Below are 17,677 nucleotides of genomic sequence, written 5' to 3' on the forward strand. Positions count from 1 at the left end.
CTGCATTGTGAAGGAAGCTGCATCCATTCAAATCAGGAGGGAACTGCTGTTAGGGATTGGGGGAGAAATCTGAATCACATTCACATTTAAAGGCAACTCTACCCAATAAATAAAAATAATACCTAATTGACAGTTTCCTAAATAATACACAAACTGAAATGCAACCATCCTTCAAAATTCACACTACTCCAGATTTTGCAATGCAGTTCTCCAGCTAAGTAATTTTTACCAACATGCACATACTGGGGCAAAATGAGAATATAAATGCATACATTAGTGAAAAGAACATACAAAAATGTATTGCATTCGGGGAGACTGCCTGGTCATAGCTGCCAAGTTTTCCCTTTTCTCGCGAGGAAGCCTATTCAGCATAAGGGAAAATCCCTTTAAAAAAGGGATAACTTGGCAACTATGTGCCTGGTGATATTAGGAGAATATACCCAAGAATTTCCATGAGGTGTTTTTTTTTTTCCATTTAAAAAAAATCACAAAGTTTTGTGAAAATGCGGAGAACTAAACCTAATAAAGGAAATATATTCCACCCTCAGCTGTTGTTATAATCTAGGCATGCCTCTTAAAGAGATAGGTCATACATGTTGCCGGGTAGGTCCTTTGTCTCATTTCAAAGGAGACACAAACAGCAACAAAACTGAAATGTACTCGGAGTCGAGAGTGAATTTCATGCTCTTTATTCAGCTCATAGTCATCAAGGAGAAGAGGAGAAGAAGAATGGCTCTTTTCCAAAACCATCTGCTTATATACATTATTTACACAATGGGCCTTGCGTGATTGGCTACTTCAGGGCTACACCTGTGGGCCAATTATATTGTGGATTGACTTCTGCCTGCAGCCTGATTGGCTGCTCCTACAGGCCAATCAGGTAGCAGATTCGCTTCTGCCAGCCGCCTGATTGGCTGCTCCAGCAGGCCAATCAGGTTGCGGATTCACTTCCACCTGGAGTTGGATTGGGTAGCTCCCGCTGACTCTGAATCCTATTGTTCTAGGATTCAGCTCAGTACATAACAAAAACTTACACAGCTACATTACCTGAAGGATAATGTATACCTGAAGGAGCGTCTACACCTCCATTGTTCAGCCCGGACACTCAAGATCCAGAGCCGAGGGCCTTCTAGAGGTTCCCTCACTGCGAGAAGCCAAGCTACAGGGAACCAGGCAGAGGGCCTTTTCGTCCCTGTGGAACGCCCTCCCATCGGAGGTCAAGGAGATAAACAACTACCTGACATTTAGAGAACACCTAAAGGCTTTAGGGAAGTTTTTAATCTGTGATATTTTAATGTATTTTGGTATTTGTTGGAAGCCGCCCAGAGTGGCGGGGAAAACCCAGCCAGATGGGCGGGGTATAAATAATAATAATAAATACTAATACTAATACTACTACTACTACTAATAATAAATAAATAAATTGAGATGATCTCAGCCATGGAATGTTACAGAGAGAAGCAAGGGGGTAAACTCAAAGTAAACTGGCCATTCAGTAAAGGCACCCAGCAGCACCCCACTCTCAGATATATTAACCCCTTGGAGACTTTCCTTTCTGAATACAGTGAATTTTAATTAAAGGGTTTTGCCTATTCCAACAATGCATACTTCAGTATCACCATAGGAAGACTCCTGCTGGATTGGGCCGAGGTCCCATCATACTTCAGCATCCTGTCATCACAGTGGTGAACCAGATTCACTGTGGGAAGCCTGTGCAGCAGTGCTCTCGCCACCAGCAATTGGGTTATGGAGGCCTTCTGCTTCTATCATACAACCACTGTGGTTTGTAGCCACAGATGACTTTGGATATCCTTAGGGTGGGAGGCTACATCACCTTATTTCTTCATATAATACTGCCATTAGAGACAAAAGAGTAGGCCCGTCTATATTTCCTCTTTGTTAATTGGCTCCTGTAGCAACAAATTATATGTTAGGTAAGTTTTGTTCCTGTGAATTTACATTCAGGTTTGTTGTTGTTGTTGTTGTTGTTGTTGTTGTTGTTGTTGTTGTTGTTGTTGTTGTAAATAGATTGCCAGAGTAGCCACCACCCCAATACTGTTCAGGATCCTTATGTGTATGTTGTGATCCAGATCAGGTCCCTGGCACTTGGAGTTTGCATTGGATTGGGGCCAGAGCAGGAGACAAGTCTACACACCCACCCACTCACCCTACATTAGGGGCCTGATCTAGATCCAGATTCCTTGGGTGGAATTCAATGTACATTCTGTCTGAATAAGCATTTCAGCTTGCCAAATGGAATGCCCCCCCTCCCCTCCATGCTGTTCAAAGGGATCCCCTAACTACCCCCGAAGCCCATTTTGAGATGCATGGAGTGTGTGTGTGGGGTGTGATGTAGAAGTTGGGGAAGCCCCATTGCACAAGTAGAAGTCTTTGCGCAGGCCTTCCGCTGGTGGATCTCATTAGGTGAATCCTGCCTCCCGTGTTGGAAATTTGGGTAGAAAAATAACACAATTATACTGAGAATTGCAGCTATGCAATTTGGCCCTGCCACCAGCCACATGCAGAACATTCTGCAGGTGTTCCTAAGCTATTAAGCAATTAAAGAAGTTGCTCTCTTTTCATGCTATCCCAAACCATCTACAAGAGATGGCAGTTGCCTCACCCTGTCTAATGATAGGGCAGGCCCTGTTGAATACGCAGCGGTAGGCCAGGCTATGTTGTCAGTTGACTACCTTAAGCATACTAAGAGCAGCCACTGATAAGCCATTAGAAGCTGAAAGTTCTGCAGCTGTTTCCATTAGAGGCCGTTAAGTGTTTGCAGGGTCAGGTCCTAATTAAGAGACCACAGTCTTCTTCACTTAGCTCAATACCTTATTCTTGAGTTTGCTGCTATTCTTCAGGAGATAACATGCCCCATTCTCTTTGGTTCCTTGAACTGTCAGTGTGATGGCTTCCTTCCCCACCTGATATATAAATCAGCTGAAGAGGGTTGTGGGAGCTGTAATAGAAGTGCTTGGCCAAGTAAGGGGCTTGTGTGGGTTAGTTAGAAAACATATTTGGACTTTAGCTGCAAAAAAATGTAAGTTTGGGTTATGTTTTTCTGATTTGCCTGTTGTGTTGCTGACAAAGGTGTCTGTTCTATTTATGATGCTGTCTACTATGAAGTGAGCTAAGAAAGGCTTTGGAGTTCTGAAGACACGGGTAGCTTGTCTATCTCCCTTTTTGAATGCTTATAGGTTTCTTTTTATTGCCTACTTCATAAAATTCAGGTTCTCATGTTCTTTCTGCCTTATTTCTGGAAGGCCTGTAATTTGGGGGCTTGTTCACCTAGCTTTCTCGTCTTAGGTAAGTCTCTGCAAGTCCTTCGAATATCTCTTCTCTGTTCCTTTTTATCGTGGAGTGAAATAATGGCTAATGCAGAACTGTACTGTGCCTTTTTAAAAATATGTATTATCCACACACACACACACACACACACACACACACACACACACACACCTCTCATTGACTAACGATAAAGCAAGACCGCATCTCTAAGCTGAGGGAGAGCTGCACCTGTTGAAATGCTACCTGTTGGGTTTCTGTTCAAAGCTTTTCCTGTTGGGAGTGAAAGTGGGCAAAATATTAATGAGGAAAGGGAGAGGACCAAAGGTGTACATCTATTTAGATTCAGCCACAGACTGGGAGAAGGTGGGGTGTATTTTTGGGGTTTGTTTGCAATGTGGGGTTGGAATAGCTACAAACCTTTATGAAAATACCTGAAGGAGCGTCTCCACCCCCATCGTTCTGCCCGGACACTGAGGTCCAGCGCCGAGGGCTTTCTGGTGGTTCCCTCACTGCGAGAAGCAAAGCTACAGGGAACCAGGCAGAGGGCCTTCTCAGTAGTGGCACCCGCCCTGTGGAACACCCTCCCATCAGAGGTCAGAGAGATAAACAACTACCTGACATTTAGAAAACACCAAAAGGCAGCCCTTTAATCTGTGATATTTGATGTGTTTTAATGTTTGTTGGAAGCCGCCCAGAGTGGCAGGGGAACCCCAGCCAGGGGTATACATAAATAATAATTATAATTATTATTATTTATTATTATTATTTAAAAGCGGTGGTGCAGAGTAATAATGCTGCTGCCAGTAGGTGGCGGCAATGGGGCCTTGTCTTCAGGCCGTGCATCATTATTAAACTCGAGAAGACGCTGTTGGAAGCCTTGCTTGGCTTTTGGGATTCTGAAGCACTCCCTTGTCTGGATGCCAATCCAAGCTAGAACAAAGGGAATAAACTGCCTTCCTCATAAAGGCTTTAGGATGAACTGCTGGCTTGTGTTAGGAAGTCCTTTTGTGTGAAAAGGGCACAAATGGAGTTATATTTCTGCTCTTCCAGGTCAGACCACACAATGACTTCTAAAAGTCAAGAAAGCATCCCTGCTCCTGAGACTGAAGAAGTACAGCAGGTATGTTTCTCCTATCAGGTCTATCAGTTACATACCACACACACACACACACACACACACACACACACATATTGCCTTGAACTTTTGGTTAGCAGATGGGGTGTAAAACTCCAAAATAAAATTTTTTGTTGGCATTTGGTGCCCTGGGGCTCCGGCATAGCTCCCCTCCATGCCTGGACTCTTTAGCCAGAAAGTTCCAGCCTGAATCCCTGGTATTTCCAGCCACCCTATACAAAGCATTTAGCTGACAAAATATGCCTGCCTGATACCGCGGAGAGCTACTGCTAGGACAACATTGGTTTGGACAGACTATTGTCCCGACTCTCTATAAGCAACTGAAGAAGTTTGTGTCCTGAAATACAAAACGTGTGCTCTCATATAGCAGGTTCTCTCTACAGGGGAGAGCATGGGTTGCGGCAGGGTTAACAAGATGTCCCAGGGCTGTTGGGGGCAGGTCAGACTTGATGACCTTGTTGTAACTTATTGGAGGGTTGGTTGTTGCTGGGGAGTTTTAATTGTTGCAATTTCGTGATTGACAGTTTCAGCTTTATTTAAGCTTGAGAAGCAGTTTGTGCCTCCTCTTTGCTGCTTGCTTTGAATCTCCCACCCGCCCTCCGCTGTGTTTAGGCCCCTTGCTTTGACCTTGCAGTGCCTGTCACGGGGTCGCCTGTATTCAGGGGCCCGGTAGGAATTTTTCCACTTGACAGATTGGCTGGTGCCAGGTGGTTTTTGCCTACCATACTGCAATTAGTCACAACTTGTGAGGTTGCGGTTAGTCATTGGTTCAATTAAAATTGGTTGACGGGTACGGATATTGGATGGGCCTGACCCTCATTTGATTGCTGCTGCCATACAGAAGTATTCCGTTAAAGGAATCCCGGGCTCCACATGTTTGTCTGTTTAACCCCGCTAGGGGACAGGCCGCGCATGAGCCACGGGGAGCATCTGGGGAGAGGACAAGAAGAAGGGCTTGTGCCCCCTGCCCCGTCCTCTCTCGGGGGGTGCTTACTTACTGGCTCCTCTACTAGGTTAGGGGGGTCAGATCTGTCCCAGGCGGGGGACAGATGGCTGGGGAACCAATGACTAAGCAACCACTCACATTTGATTTGTATATTAATAAAGTTGTGGCCAAAATTAATTCCAAAAACCCTTAAACAAACCCTTTTCCTGTTGGGAGTGAAAGTGGGCAAAATATTAATGAGGAAAGGGAGAGGACCAAAGGTGTACATCTATTTAGACACTTGACAGATTGGCTGGTGCCAGGTGGTTTTTGCCTACCATACTGCAATTAGTCACAACTTGTGAGGTTGCGGTTAGTCATTGGTTCAATTAAAATTGGTTGACGGGTACGGATATTGGATGGGCCTGACCCTCATTTGATTGCTGCTGCCATACAGAAGTATTCCGTTAAAGGAATCCCGGGCTCCACATGTTTGTCTGTTTAACCCCGCTAGGGGACAGGCCGCGCATGAGCCACGGGGAGCATCTGGGGAGAGGACAAGAAGAAGGGCTTGTGCCCCCTGCCCCGTCCTCTCTCGGGGGGTGCTTACTTACTGGCTCCTCTACTAGGTTAGGGGGGTCAGATCTGTCCCAGGCGGGGGACAGATGGCTGGGGAACCAATGACTAAGCAACCACTCACATTTGATTTGTATATTAATAAAGTTGTGGCCAAAATTAATTCCAAAAACCCTTAAACAAAATTTATGGTGTATCGTGTGAGTTATTGGGGGGACATCTTGGTACCTTGGCACGCAATGAGCTATGATAGCATTGAATATCTTAACAACTAAAAAAATAAGCAAGGTAACTTGAAACTTGGTGCATGGATTAATTCTAATGTAGAACTGTTACATTTTTAAAGTTTGGAATTTAGTCCATCTTGACACTGACTTTACTGTGATGTGTCTAGTTAGGTTCAGGCCATTGGTAGAACAAATGTGTCTAGAATATTACAGGCCACTGAGATACTTTACTGATGTTCTCTTACCACACCTCTAGGATGTCCTCAAGAGAGCTACCAGTCTGCCTCTGGTAAGCTCCACCTATGATTTGGCTGCCTCTGCTTATGCCTCAACCAAAGAGAACCATCCCTATGTGAAAGCTGTTCTGGATTTAGCCGAGAAAGGCGTGAAGCATGTCTCTGATATTGCTGTGAGCGGTGCCCAGCCTCTTCTCAGTAAGCTTGAACCACAGGGTGAGTAGGCTGCATCGGAAATGTTCTAATCTTTTTTTTCTTTTTAAATACGTTATTCCACCATACGTACGAAATTAAACACAAATGAAAACAAGTGTAAAAATGCAAAAATATCAGATGACAAAGGGACCCATTTATCCATTCTTTGTTAAGAAAATTGGAGGCACCTATTACTAGAAACAGTAAAATGTCTATTTTCCCCACACTGGCAGTGCCAAAGAGTCCTGGGGGTTAGTTGTATTGGTATAAATTATCAATGTCCCACCACACAGTGTAATAATGTTCTGGATCTTCTAAGCTTCTGGAAATTTGTATATTGTGGGTTATCTTTCCTGTGATTGTGAAGTTCCATACATTTTTATACCACAGAGAAATCTGCAGTGCCTGCAAATTCTTCTATTTTTGTGCGCTACACATAGCCTAGCTGCTGCCAGCAGCCGTAGTACAAATTCTTTAGATTGCAATCTTTGAAGATGACCATCCCATATATATTTTGAAGTGAATGCTGTGGGGTCATGTGCACAGAAGTCTTTACAATAGTAGAAACTGCCTTGACACACATTAGACCTGAAACTTTTTGCCAGTAGGTGTTCCCACCGTGAATGAAAAAACAACAACATTGCTCACATCTCTACCAGCAAAGTGTGTCACATGCTGTCACAGTGGCCGGAGTGGACTACTTCAGAGTAACGACTCTACGCAGCTCTGCATTTTATTCTTTTATTGGTGCTGCGTATTTACAGTGCTCAAGTCATTGCTATTTACACGGAGCGATGTTGTCAGTCGGTTTCAGAACCTCCTAATGGCTTTTGGCGCGTCTTTCTCCAACACAAAAGCTTTGGCAGACCCATCCTCTTGCCCCTCCTCTTCCTGCGTAATTCTGGAGTTGGGGGGATGGGTCTTCCCCCCTTACTTGCCCCTTCCTGTCCCACCTGGGACCCTGGCTCCTCTACCTTGCCTGAGCCTCGGACACGACTTCCTGCTTCCCCACTGGAATCGGAACTCTCCCTGCTTTCCCCTTTGCTCGGGGACGGGCTTGAACTCAGGAGGGGAGGGACTTCGCGATATCCCCTGTCCCTCACATCCACCCCCCTCCCAAGCTCTCCTTCACCCCTCCCCAGGCCCCCCCATGTGTCGGTGACGACTGGAAGCCTAAAAACTCGGTGCTCTCCGAGCCCGTTGGTGTGAACACCTCCCCCCAGTCCTGCGAGCCCCCCCTTCCGCCTGGGAGGACGGGAATCCCAAAAAGTCCGTGGCGTCAGAGCTGGTGGGGGTAAAAATGTTTTGCCAATCTGCTCCTTCCTCTGACTGGGTGGATCTTGGCGACACCCATACCTCATCCTCTGGTTCCTCAAACTCCGCTTCCCAGCGCCATGGTGAGCTGTTCTCCCGTGCCTCCTCCTCCTCCCCCTCCCTTTCCATGTGCCAGGGCTTGGGTCTGTGGGGAAAGAGGGCGTGAAATTCTTCCACCAAGAATTCCTCCTGTATCTGAGTGGCGGGAACCCATTCATTCTGGGACGGTGGAGCATCCTCCCATGCCATGAGGTACTCCAGGCCCCCCACCCCCCACCTTGAATCCAGGATGGCCGTGGCCTCATTGAGTTGCTCCCTGCTTTCCCTCTCCCCCCCTCCCTCGGGGGTTTGTTCGCTGTCTCGGAGCCTGCTGCTTTCCCTGTACGGCGACAGCAGCGATCTATGAAACACTGGATGCACCCTCATGTCCTCTGGCAGTGCCAGCCTGTATGCCACCGGGTTGACCTGTTGCGTGACCGTGAAGGGGCCCAGCCATTTGGGTGCCAGCTTTTTGCACCTCCCTCTGGTGGGAAGGCCCTCCGAGGACAACCACACCTTGTCCCCCACCCTGATGACCTCCCCTTGTCGCCTGTGGCGATCTGCCCCCTTTTTGTACGCTTCCTTGGCCCTCTCCACGTGTTCTCTGAGCTGCTGGTGCACCGTCTCCAGTTCCTCTGCCCAATCCTCAGCCTGTGGGCCCTCCTCCTCCTCCTCCCTCTCCCTCTCTGGGAAAGATCTGAGGTCGCGCCCGTAATTGGCCTTAAAGGGCGACACCCCTGTGGAGACGTGCACTGCATTGTTGTAGGCAAATTCTGCTAGTGGCAAGCGATCCACCCAGTCCGTTTGCCGCTGGCTGACGTAGCATCTCAGGTACTGCTGCAGAATGGCGTTGACCCTCTCCGCTTGTCCGTTGGTCTGCGGGTGTCTAGCCGTCGACAAGCTGACCTCCACCTGCAGGAGGTTCATGAGCCGCCGCCAGAACCTGGAAACAAATTGGCGGCCACGATCCGAAATAACCCTTAAAGGTAATCCATGCAGTCTGAAAATGTGATCAACAAACAGTTTGGCTGTCTCTTCTGCCGAGACTGCCCTGGCACACGGTATAAAGTGACACATTTTGGACATGAGGTCCACCACCACCAACACTGCAGTCTTACCCCTGGACGAAGGCAGATCTGTGATGAAGTCCATGGACACCACTTCCCACGGCCTGTGTGGTGTGGCTAAGGGCTCCAGCAACCCTGGTGGCGCTGCTCTGACCACCTTCGCCCGCTGGCAGGTGGTACAGCCCCTTACATAGTCTCGAACATCTTCCCTCACCCCTGGCCACCAGAAGTGTCTCATGACTAGGTGAGTGGTCTTGTCCCTTCCAAAATGCCCCGCTGTAGGGTTGTCGTGCATCTGCTTGAGGACCGTACGTCGAAGCTGGGTGGTGGGTAGGTACAGCGCACCCTTGTAGAAAAGCAGCCCTCTGCGTTCTGCAAAGTCTTTTGCCTGCTCCCTCCCCCCTCTCAGTTCTCTGAAGATGCGGTTGGCAAATTCATCCGCTGCCGTCAGTGCTGTGAGTTCTGCCTCGCTCACCACTGCTGCTCCGCAGGACCATGCCGACGGGGGGAAAATGTGCCTTGGGGCTGGTGGCGCCTCCTCCTCCATGTACTCTGGCTTGCGGGAGAGGGCATCCGCCCTGACATTCTGCTCTCCTGGGATGTAGTGTATGGAGAAGTTGAAGTTCGAGAAGAACTCCGCCCACCGTATCTGCCGCTGGTTGAGCACCCTGGCAGTTCTCCAGAACTCCAGGTTCTTGTGGTCTGTGCACACCTGGATGGGGTGCTTGGCGCCCACCAGGAAGTGTCTCCAGTGCTGGAACGCCGCGTGGATCGCAAGAAGTTCCCGATCAAAAACTGTGTAGTTTCGCTCGGGCTGGGTCAACTTCCTGGAGAAGAAGGCACAGGGTCTCCACTCTCTGTTGGCGTCCAGTTGCAACAAAATGGCGCCCACAGCCTTATCAGAAGCATCTGTTTCAATGCGTAGGGGCGCGTCCTGAACCACGTGGAACAGGTTCTGGTCTGAGGCGAACACCCTCTTGAGGCTTTCGAACGCTGCTTGCGCCTCTGGTGTCCACCTGAACTTCTGCTTGCTTCTCAGGCAGTCAGTGATGGGAGCCGTAACTCGAGAGAAGTTCTTGATGAACTTCCTGTAGAAGTTGGCAAAGCCTAGTAGGCGTTGGGCATCTTTGCGCGTCCTGGGGCTGTGCCAGTCCAGGATGGTCTGCACCTTGTCCTTGTCCATTGCCAGCCCCTTGTCTGACAGCTTGTAGCCCAGGAAGTCCACCTCCTTGGTGTGAAACTTGCACTTCTCCAGCTTCACATACAGGTGGTTCTCCTTCAGGCGCTGTAACACCTCCCTGACGTCCTTCACGTGCTGCACTGGGTCGTTGGAGTAAATAAGGATGTCATCCAGAAAGACCAAGCATTTCCTGAAGAGTAGGGACCCCAGGACGTGGTGCATGAAGGCCTGGAAGCATGCTGAGCCCCCTTGCAACCCGAAGGGCATCACCAGATATTCAAAAGAGCCCAGAGGCGTGAACATCGTGGTTTTCCACTCATCGCCTTCCCGGATCCTGATCAAGTTGTACGCCCCCCTCAGGTCTAGCTTGGTGAAAATCTTGCCCCTGCGTGCCGCTGTCAGGAGATCATCCACTCTGGGCATGGGGAAAGCCACTGGCTCTGTCACCGAATTCAGCCGTCTAAAATCCACCACAAGACGGCGCTGTTGCGTGTCTTTCTTGTCCACCCAGAAGACCGGGCTGCCCCCTGCTGCCTTGCTTTCTCTGATGAACCCCCGCTTGAGGTTCTTGTCGATAAAAGCGCGCAGATCCTCCAGTTCCTGGTCTGACATGGCGTACAGCTTGGCTGGGGGTATAGTTGCCCCCGGCACCAGGTTGATCTGGCAGTCAAAAGGCCTGTGTGGGGGCAGGTGGTCGGACTCCGCTTCACTGAAGACCTCCTGCAGGTCCCAGTATGGTTTGGGTATCGCCTCACCCCCTTTGACGTGCATGGTGGCCACCGTGGCTATCGGAGGCCCCTCCCCTGGTTGGTGCTGCATGCAATGTTCCAGGCAAAAGTCCGATCCAAAAGTGATGCATCTCTGATGCCAACTTATGGAGGGGTCGTGGCGCGCCAGCCAGCTCATGCCCAAAACGATTGGGGGGTCTGAGATGGTGGTGACGTTGAATGCCAGTGTCTCTGAGTGCCTTCCAACCGTCATTCTCATGGGGGGGGTTTGATGAGTGATGGCCCCTCCCAGCAGCTCTCTGCCGTCAATGGTTGCCACGTGCAGAGGAAAATCCAGCTGCAGAAGCTGGATCTGGTGCTCTTCTGCAAAGTTCCTCGAGAAGAAGTTCGCTGACGCCCCACTGTCAATTAAGGCGAGGACTGTCAGGGGATAGCCATTAGGGAGCGTGAGCGTCACTTCTAGAACCACTCCTGCTCTGGGAGGGGTGGGCTGGCTCTGCTCCTCTCTGTGCGGGTGGGTGGGCTGGGGCTGTTGTCTGCTGACTGTGCCTGGCTGCCGCCCCTTGTCTCCTGCAGCCAGGCTTTCCCGTTTCCCTGCTGTGGTGCTGCGTCAGTGGGGGAGGGCACAACCGTTCCCGCCTTTCCTTGCCACTCCCTGCGATGTGGGCAGTCTCTGACGAGATGCTGGGGGGAGTTGCAGAGAAAGCAATTCCCACCCCTTCCCTCCTTGCGTCTTGGCGCCGCTGGGGTTTGAAAAGCCCGCGCGCGCGCGCTATCAATCTGCATGGGTTCCTGGTCCTGACTGGCCCCAGGCGTGGCTTGAAAGGGTTGTTGAGGGAGTGGCTTCTCCTGCGACCGTGGGAACCAAGCCCGCTTTGCGCGCGTTGCTTGCTTGTCGCTCCATCTGGATTCCTGCCTCACCCCCACCGCCAGAGCCGCTTTGCTCAGTTGATCCATATTACTGGGCTTTGGACCTCTCGAGAGCTCATCCTTCACCTCCTCATGCAACCCCAAGTAAAACGCCGCTTGCATTGGGGCAGACTCCAGATCCCACCCCAATCTGTGCACCAGCATGGTGAATTTCGCCCAATACGCGCGAACTGTCATATTTCCTTGGCGTAAATTATGAAGTTCCTCCTTAGTCTGGTCCATATGACTATCGGACGAATACATCGTTTTCAAACCTTCTAGAAAGAGTTTGACATTCTTCATGCAAGGATTCCTTGTTGCAATTAACGGTCTTAGCCACTCCCTGGCCGCCCCTGTAAGGTGCTCCACAATAAACGCTACTCTGTGCTCATCATCAGGGAACTCATCGTGGTGCAGCTCAAGAGCATACACAATCTCAGTCTCAAAGCCCTGAAACTCCTTCGGGTCTCCATTGAACTTGCTTACTAGGGTCCCAGCTCTCCTTCCTGGCAGCACTTGGACTTGGGGTGCCCCTCCCGCCTTGTTTTTCTCTGCATCCAGCTTGTTTTGGAGGTCTACCGCCACCGCCCTTAAATGCTGCTCTTTTTCCTGGAGCTCTCTCACCTGTTCCGCAAGTTGTAGCCGGTCGTCCTGGACCTTCTTAGTCTCCTCTTTAGCTGCCTTCAATTCTCCCTGCGCCTGCAGCGACAGCTGTTGCAGTTCTAGCTGGGCTTGCTCAGCGATCTGCCGCCACTTCTCCGCCTCTGACACGCTCATCCCGGCAACTCCAAAGTAGCCCAAAAATGATTAGGAGGTTGCTGTCACAGTGGCCGGAGTGGACTACTTCAGAGTAACGACGCTACGCAGCTCTGCATTTTATTCTTTTATTGGTGCTGCGTATTTACAGTGCTCAAGTCATTGCTATTTACACGGAGCGATGTTGTCAGTCGGTTTCAGAACCTCCTAATGGCTTTTGGCGCGTCTTTCTCCAACACAAAAGCTTTGGCAGACCCATCCTCTTGCCCCTCCTCTTCCTGCGTAATTCTGGAGTTGGGGGGATGGGTCTTCCCCCCTTACTTGCCCCTTCCTGTCCCACCTGGGACCCTGGCTCCTCTACCTTGCCTGAGCCTCGGACACGACTTCCTGCTTCCCCACTGGAATCGGAACTCTCCCTGCTTTCCCCTTTGCTCGGGGACGGGCTTGAACTCAGGAGGGGAGGGACTTCGCGATATCCCCTGTCCCTCACACATGCGATGCCACCTATGTGAAATACTCTGTTCTCAATGTCCTCATTAGTACATGGCGCTAGATCAAACAATGACAAGTGTGTAGGCTACAATAAGCTCCTCTTCCACAATTCATGTGTGCTAAAGGAATCCTCTCTGTAGTTGCAGCAGCAAGCCACTATGCCTCCAAGGGCTTGGACAAGCTAGAGGAGAAGCTTCCCATCCTTCATCAGACAGCTGACCAGGTAGATTGCAACCTGCTCACTACTTTTTCTTATGTCCCAAGCATTTATTTAAATCTACTGTTGGAATATTGCTCTTCATGCATTCCTGAACTTTGGGGAACGAATTCACAGCAACTTGGATAAGAGGTTGCTTGCCTAGTCACAACAATTCTGGTGGGCGGAGAGTGGTCATGGCAGTCAAATGTACTGCGTGGTAGGAGGTGATGAATAAAGCTGCTTGTTTGATGGTCTGGCTTTAGGTTATTTCTGATACGCAAGAACTGGTGTCGTCGAAAGTAGCAGACGCAAAAGAAGCGGTGGCCAAAGCTATGCAGGACAGTAAAGAGATGATGGTAGAAACAAGAATGGGCAAGATGGCCCTCAGTGGAGCAGAAGCAGTGCTGGAGAAATCTGAAGAGCTGCTGGACCACTACCTTCCAATGACTGAAGAAGAACTGGGTAAGCAAAGAATAGCAACCTGATGTATTGTGATCAATGTTATCAGGGCTGTCTGAAGCATATGGAACCATGTCGTAAGCATATGCGGCGCCGGGGTGCAAAGACCTGCCCAGTGCCCCCCCCGGTTGCCCAGTCCCAGGCGCGCAGGAGGGCGGAGCCAGCTGGCCGGTTGGCTCAGCGTCTCGCTGGCTCAGTCGCCCCCGAACTCACGATGCAGAGCCGCCCGCAGCAGAAGAGCCCACCGTGGCGCTCCAAATCTTCCCTGGATTCAACTCTAGGGCCCCGGACTCTTGGCCTGACACCCCTGAGAGCCCAGTGCCTGGGTGTATGCACCTTTTGAAACTTAAGCAGGTAGCGACTAGACATGAGAGGCTGCCCTGATAGTGGTGCCTGGTTTTTGTCACATTCTTCCTAGATGGGCGCAACATCTTTCATACTTCATGAATCTTCCTTCTGATTTTGAGATTCCGAAAGGTGGTATGCTGTGATCTTTCCTGGTGTGTGTGTGTGTGTGTGTGTGTGTGTGTGTGTGTGTGTGTGTGTTTAAAGTTAGCTAGGGTAGAAACTTTTTTAAAAATAACAATATTTAAATGTGTTCTTTAGCAAAAGTTGCAGAAACTACACCAGAAGGAGTGGGTGTGCCCCTCGAGACTCAGGGGTACTTTGTGCGTCTTGGTTCTCTGTCAACCAAGCTCCAGCATCGTGCTTATCAGTATGCTGTAGCCAAGATGAAAGCTGCCCGAGAGGACATCAGAGAGACTTTCGTTCAGCTGCGTCAAGCCATTGGGCAGGTAGGGCCTTCACTTCTGCAGTGCGTCCTCTTTGTTAACCACAGGAAAAAGATGCCTGCTTACTATTTAAGCTGCTGTAAATATCTGTGTTCCTTGTTAACCAGTTATGACTGGCAACTGAAAAGACTTGATTGCATGGGAATCTAAGCATTTGGTCTCCATAGGCTGTTTCTAGAGGGAGGCATGGGCTGGGGTGGGGGGCTTAGGATCATGACATAAATTTGCATATGGAGATTTGTGCCATGGGCCTGTCCCCCGTCCCCTTGCCCCAACACCTCAGGCAGTCAATACTGTAACTGAAAAGGCTCCTGCCCCAACACTGCATAAATGTTATACACAGAATGTGCTCCAGAATCTTTGGGAATTTTTCAGGGTTTTCTGGGCAGACAAATATAGTAGTCTTTGCTCATTGGGAAAACTGGAAAACCCGAAGATGGAGCATGATATGCATAATTTCAAGATGTTGAACTGTTGAAGATATAACAATGGCTGGTGGCAATTGATCCCCAAGTCATACGATGCTGTGTTTTGATATCTGGACCACAATGAAGCTCCGCACAGCAGCAAGATGTGAATTTGCAGTATAGCAAATACTCAGCTTTAAGAGCTAGATGATCCTGATTCATAAGAAATGTGTAAGTGTGTCACTTTTAGTTACAGGTAGGTAGCCGTGTTGGTCTGAGTCGAAGCAAAATAAAAAAATTCCTTCAGTAGCACCTTAAAGACCAACTAAGTTTATATTTTGGTATGAGCTTTCGTGTGCATGCACACTTCTTCAGCTGTCACTTTTAGATAGTCAAAGCAAATTGCTGGCACTAGTTAAATATGGATGGTTGCTTATGAGCACCAGTGGAAAGCTGGGACTGTAATTGTATGGTCGTGTAAAATCAGGTATCAGTGTGTGAGGATGAACAATGTTGATACCAACATGGCAAGCTATGAGAGAGGGAAATCTTATTTGTATAAGAAGCTCAACATCTGCATGTGCTTGCTTATGAAAACTTGCATCTAATTGAGCGAGATCTTGCCAATCTCTTTCAATGCACTAGGGCGTAAAAGGGGTCAGTACTTATCTGACAGGTATGGTAACAAAATGTGTAGCAATTGCAAGGTTTGGCTTGGCTTTAGTTTATTCCAAGCTGCTCTGTTGACTTTTGTTTGTTTCCATTCTAGATAGAGGATACAAAGGAAAGTGTTCAGCAGAAAGTCCAGGAAAGCCAGGAGAGGCTTCGTCAGGTATGGTTACACCAGTGTTTCTCAACCAGTGTGCCTCCAGATGTTTTGGGACTACAACTCCCATCATTCCTGACCACTGGTCTTGCTAGCTAGGGATGATGGGAGTTGTAGTCCCAAAACATCTGGAGGCACACTGGTTGAGAAACACTGGGTTACACTACTGATTTAATGGTGATAGAATCAGAGTTGGGAAGGACCTCATGAATCATCTAGTCCACCCCCCTGCAGTGCAGGAATATGCACCCATACAAGCCCGTGACCGTGGCATTATCAGCACCATGCTCTGACCAATGGAGCTAACCGTTGGTGGTTAGACATGGCTTGACCCGTGCATGTAGAACCCTGGTTGAGGGATCTGTTGACTTCTTCCTTCTAATTGCAGATAGAATCTCAGACCTTGGCCATGTCCCACCACATCACCCAGCAGTTGCAAGCAGCCTACAAGAACCTGATTGCCAGCATCCAAGGCCTGCCAGCTAACTTCCAGCAGAACATCCAGCTGGCCTATCGCAACATAGAAGAGCTTCAAACCTACTTCACCAGTGCTCACTCTTTCAAAGACCTCCCCAACAACATTCTAAGCCAAAGCCAAGAGAAGGCCCTCAAAGCCCAGGAGTACGTGGACGACATCTTGGACTATGTCTTACACAATGCTCCAATGTCTTGGCTGGTGGGCCCCTTCTCCCCTTCACCTCGGAAACCCGATGATGTGAAGCCCACAAAGCCTGACAATCGGAACAAGGAAGACTTGAAAGCGGCAGTGCCAAAGGAGAGTTTGTGACCTGTAGCTCATTCTAGAGGCTGGAATTCTGTGTCTCCGGGCACTGATGGAGCTTGAAAGAGCACTTCAGCCTGCTGTTGAGTTTGTTAGAAGAGCTGAAATGAATGCGACTAAGCTAACATGACAGAACTATGGCCCTGGAACTTTTGGTAGGATGGGAGACTTGACCATTATTGGAAAAATCAGTTGCTAACCCCTAGGGGCTTCAGACTCTACAAGTAAAACAAAAACAAAAAAACCTGACTTGTATTTATTCATTGGCTGTGAATGAATGTATGCAGCTGATAGTCTCTGCAAGCTGAATCTTTAATCTGGCTATGAAATATGATTGGAATAAATTGTTGCACTCGGTTACTTGTCTGTGTGAAGTCTTAATCATATTTCAGCTGATGGTGGAAGCACTCCATGATACTAGCCTTTCCCAGAACAAACTAGCATAATTTATGTTGTTGTTAAAGGGACGCCTAGATGATGGATTCACCATGCTGAGAAGCAGAGTTGCAGCATGAAGCGATGAGGAAAAAAGGCTGTAGTGTGGAACTCAAACTCTGCATGCAAAGGGTTCCATGTTTTCCCTGGCAAGGTCCTAGGGTTCAATCTTTGGCTTTGGTAATGATCCTGCCAGAAGTGTCAAGATTGGCCTTTGGAATGGCGCAGCAGGGTTTAATCACTCCAGCATCAGAAGCAGTCTGTCTGAATACCAGCCGTTGGGGTGCTATTGTGCTCAATCTTGTTTGTGGGCTTTCCAGAGGCAGCTGACTGCTGAGGACAAAATACTGGAGACCAACCTTTGGTCTCATCGAACAGACAGGGCTGTCTTACCCATAGGTGCTAGGTGGGGCACCCGGGCTCCAGTCCAGGCCGAGAGTTGAGTCTGGGGAAGAGCCCACCTGTCGGTCAAAGCGCTGTGGCAGGGTCTTCTGCTACGGGTGGCTCTGCGCCGCGAGTTCGGGGGTGACCGAGCCAGCGATACACTGAGGCGGGCAGCCGGCTCCGCCCTCCTGCGTGCCTGGGACTGGGCAACCTGGGGGGGGGGCATCGGGCGGATCTTTGCACCCTGGTGCCACATATGCTTAAGACAGTCCTGCGAACAGAATGCCTGCCACAAAACAAAGCACACTAACTTTACCATGGGGTGGGC

The 17,677-nt window shown here is 49.3% G+C and overlaps 1 protein-coding gene across 1 annotated transcript; it reads left to right on the forward strand.

Annotated features, from left to right (window-relative positions):
- Window positions 1–4,351: 4,351 nt before the first annotated feature.
- Window positions 4,352–16,536, forward strand: LOC118091186 (perilipin-3-like). The gene is made up of 7 exons (XM_035127859.2): window positions 4,352–4,408; window positions 6,408–6,603; window positions 13,208–13,290; window positions 13,530–13,728; window positions 14,332–14,519; window positions 15,693–15,755; window positions 16,138–16,536. Exons 1-7 carry the CDS (start codon window positions 4,352–4,354, stop codon window positions 16,534–16,536), a joined length of 1,185 nt encoding a protein of 394 aa, XP_034983750.2.
- The last annotated feature ends 1,141 nt before the right edge of the window (window positions 16,537–17,677 follow it).

This window comes from Zootoca vivipara, chromosome 10 (genome assembly GCF_963506605.1).
Source record: "Zootoca vivipara chromosome 10, rZooViv1.1, whole genome shotgun sequence".
In the NCBI taxonomy this organism is placed as follows: domain Eukaryota; kingdom Metazoa; phylum Chordata; class Lepidosauria; order Squamata; family Lacertidae; genus Zootoca; species Zootoca vivipara.

Bases quoted from the DNA above. Each gene is read 5' to 3' on its own strand.
- LOC118091186 (XM_035127859.2), top strand. From the start codon at position 4,352: ATGACTTCTAAAAGTCAAGAAAGCATCCCTGCTCCTGAGACTGAAGAA. The intron at 13,729-14,331 runs GTAAGCAAAGAA...TGTGTTCTTTAG, and splicing joins AATGACTGAAGAAGAACTGG to CAAAAGTTGCAGAAACTACA. The intron at 14,520-15,692 runs GTAGGGCCTTCA...TTTCCATTCTAG, and splicing joins TGCGTCAAGCCATTGGGCAG to ATAGAGGATACAAAGGAAAG.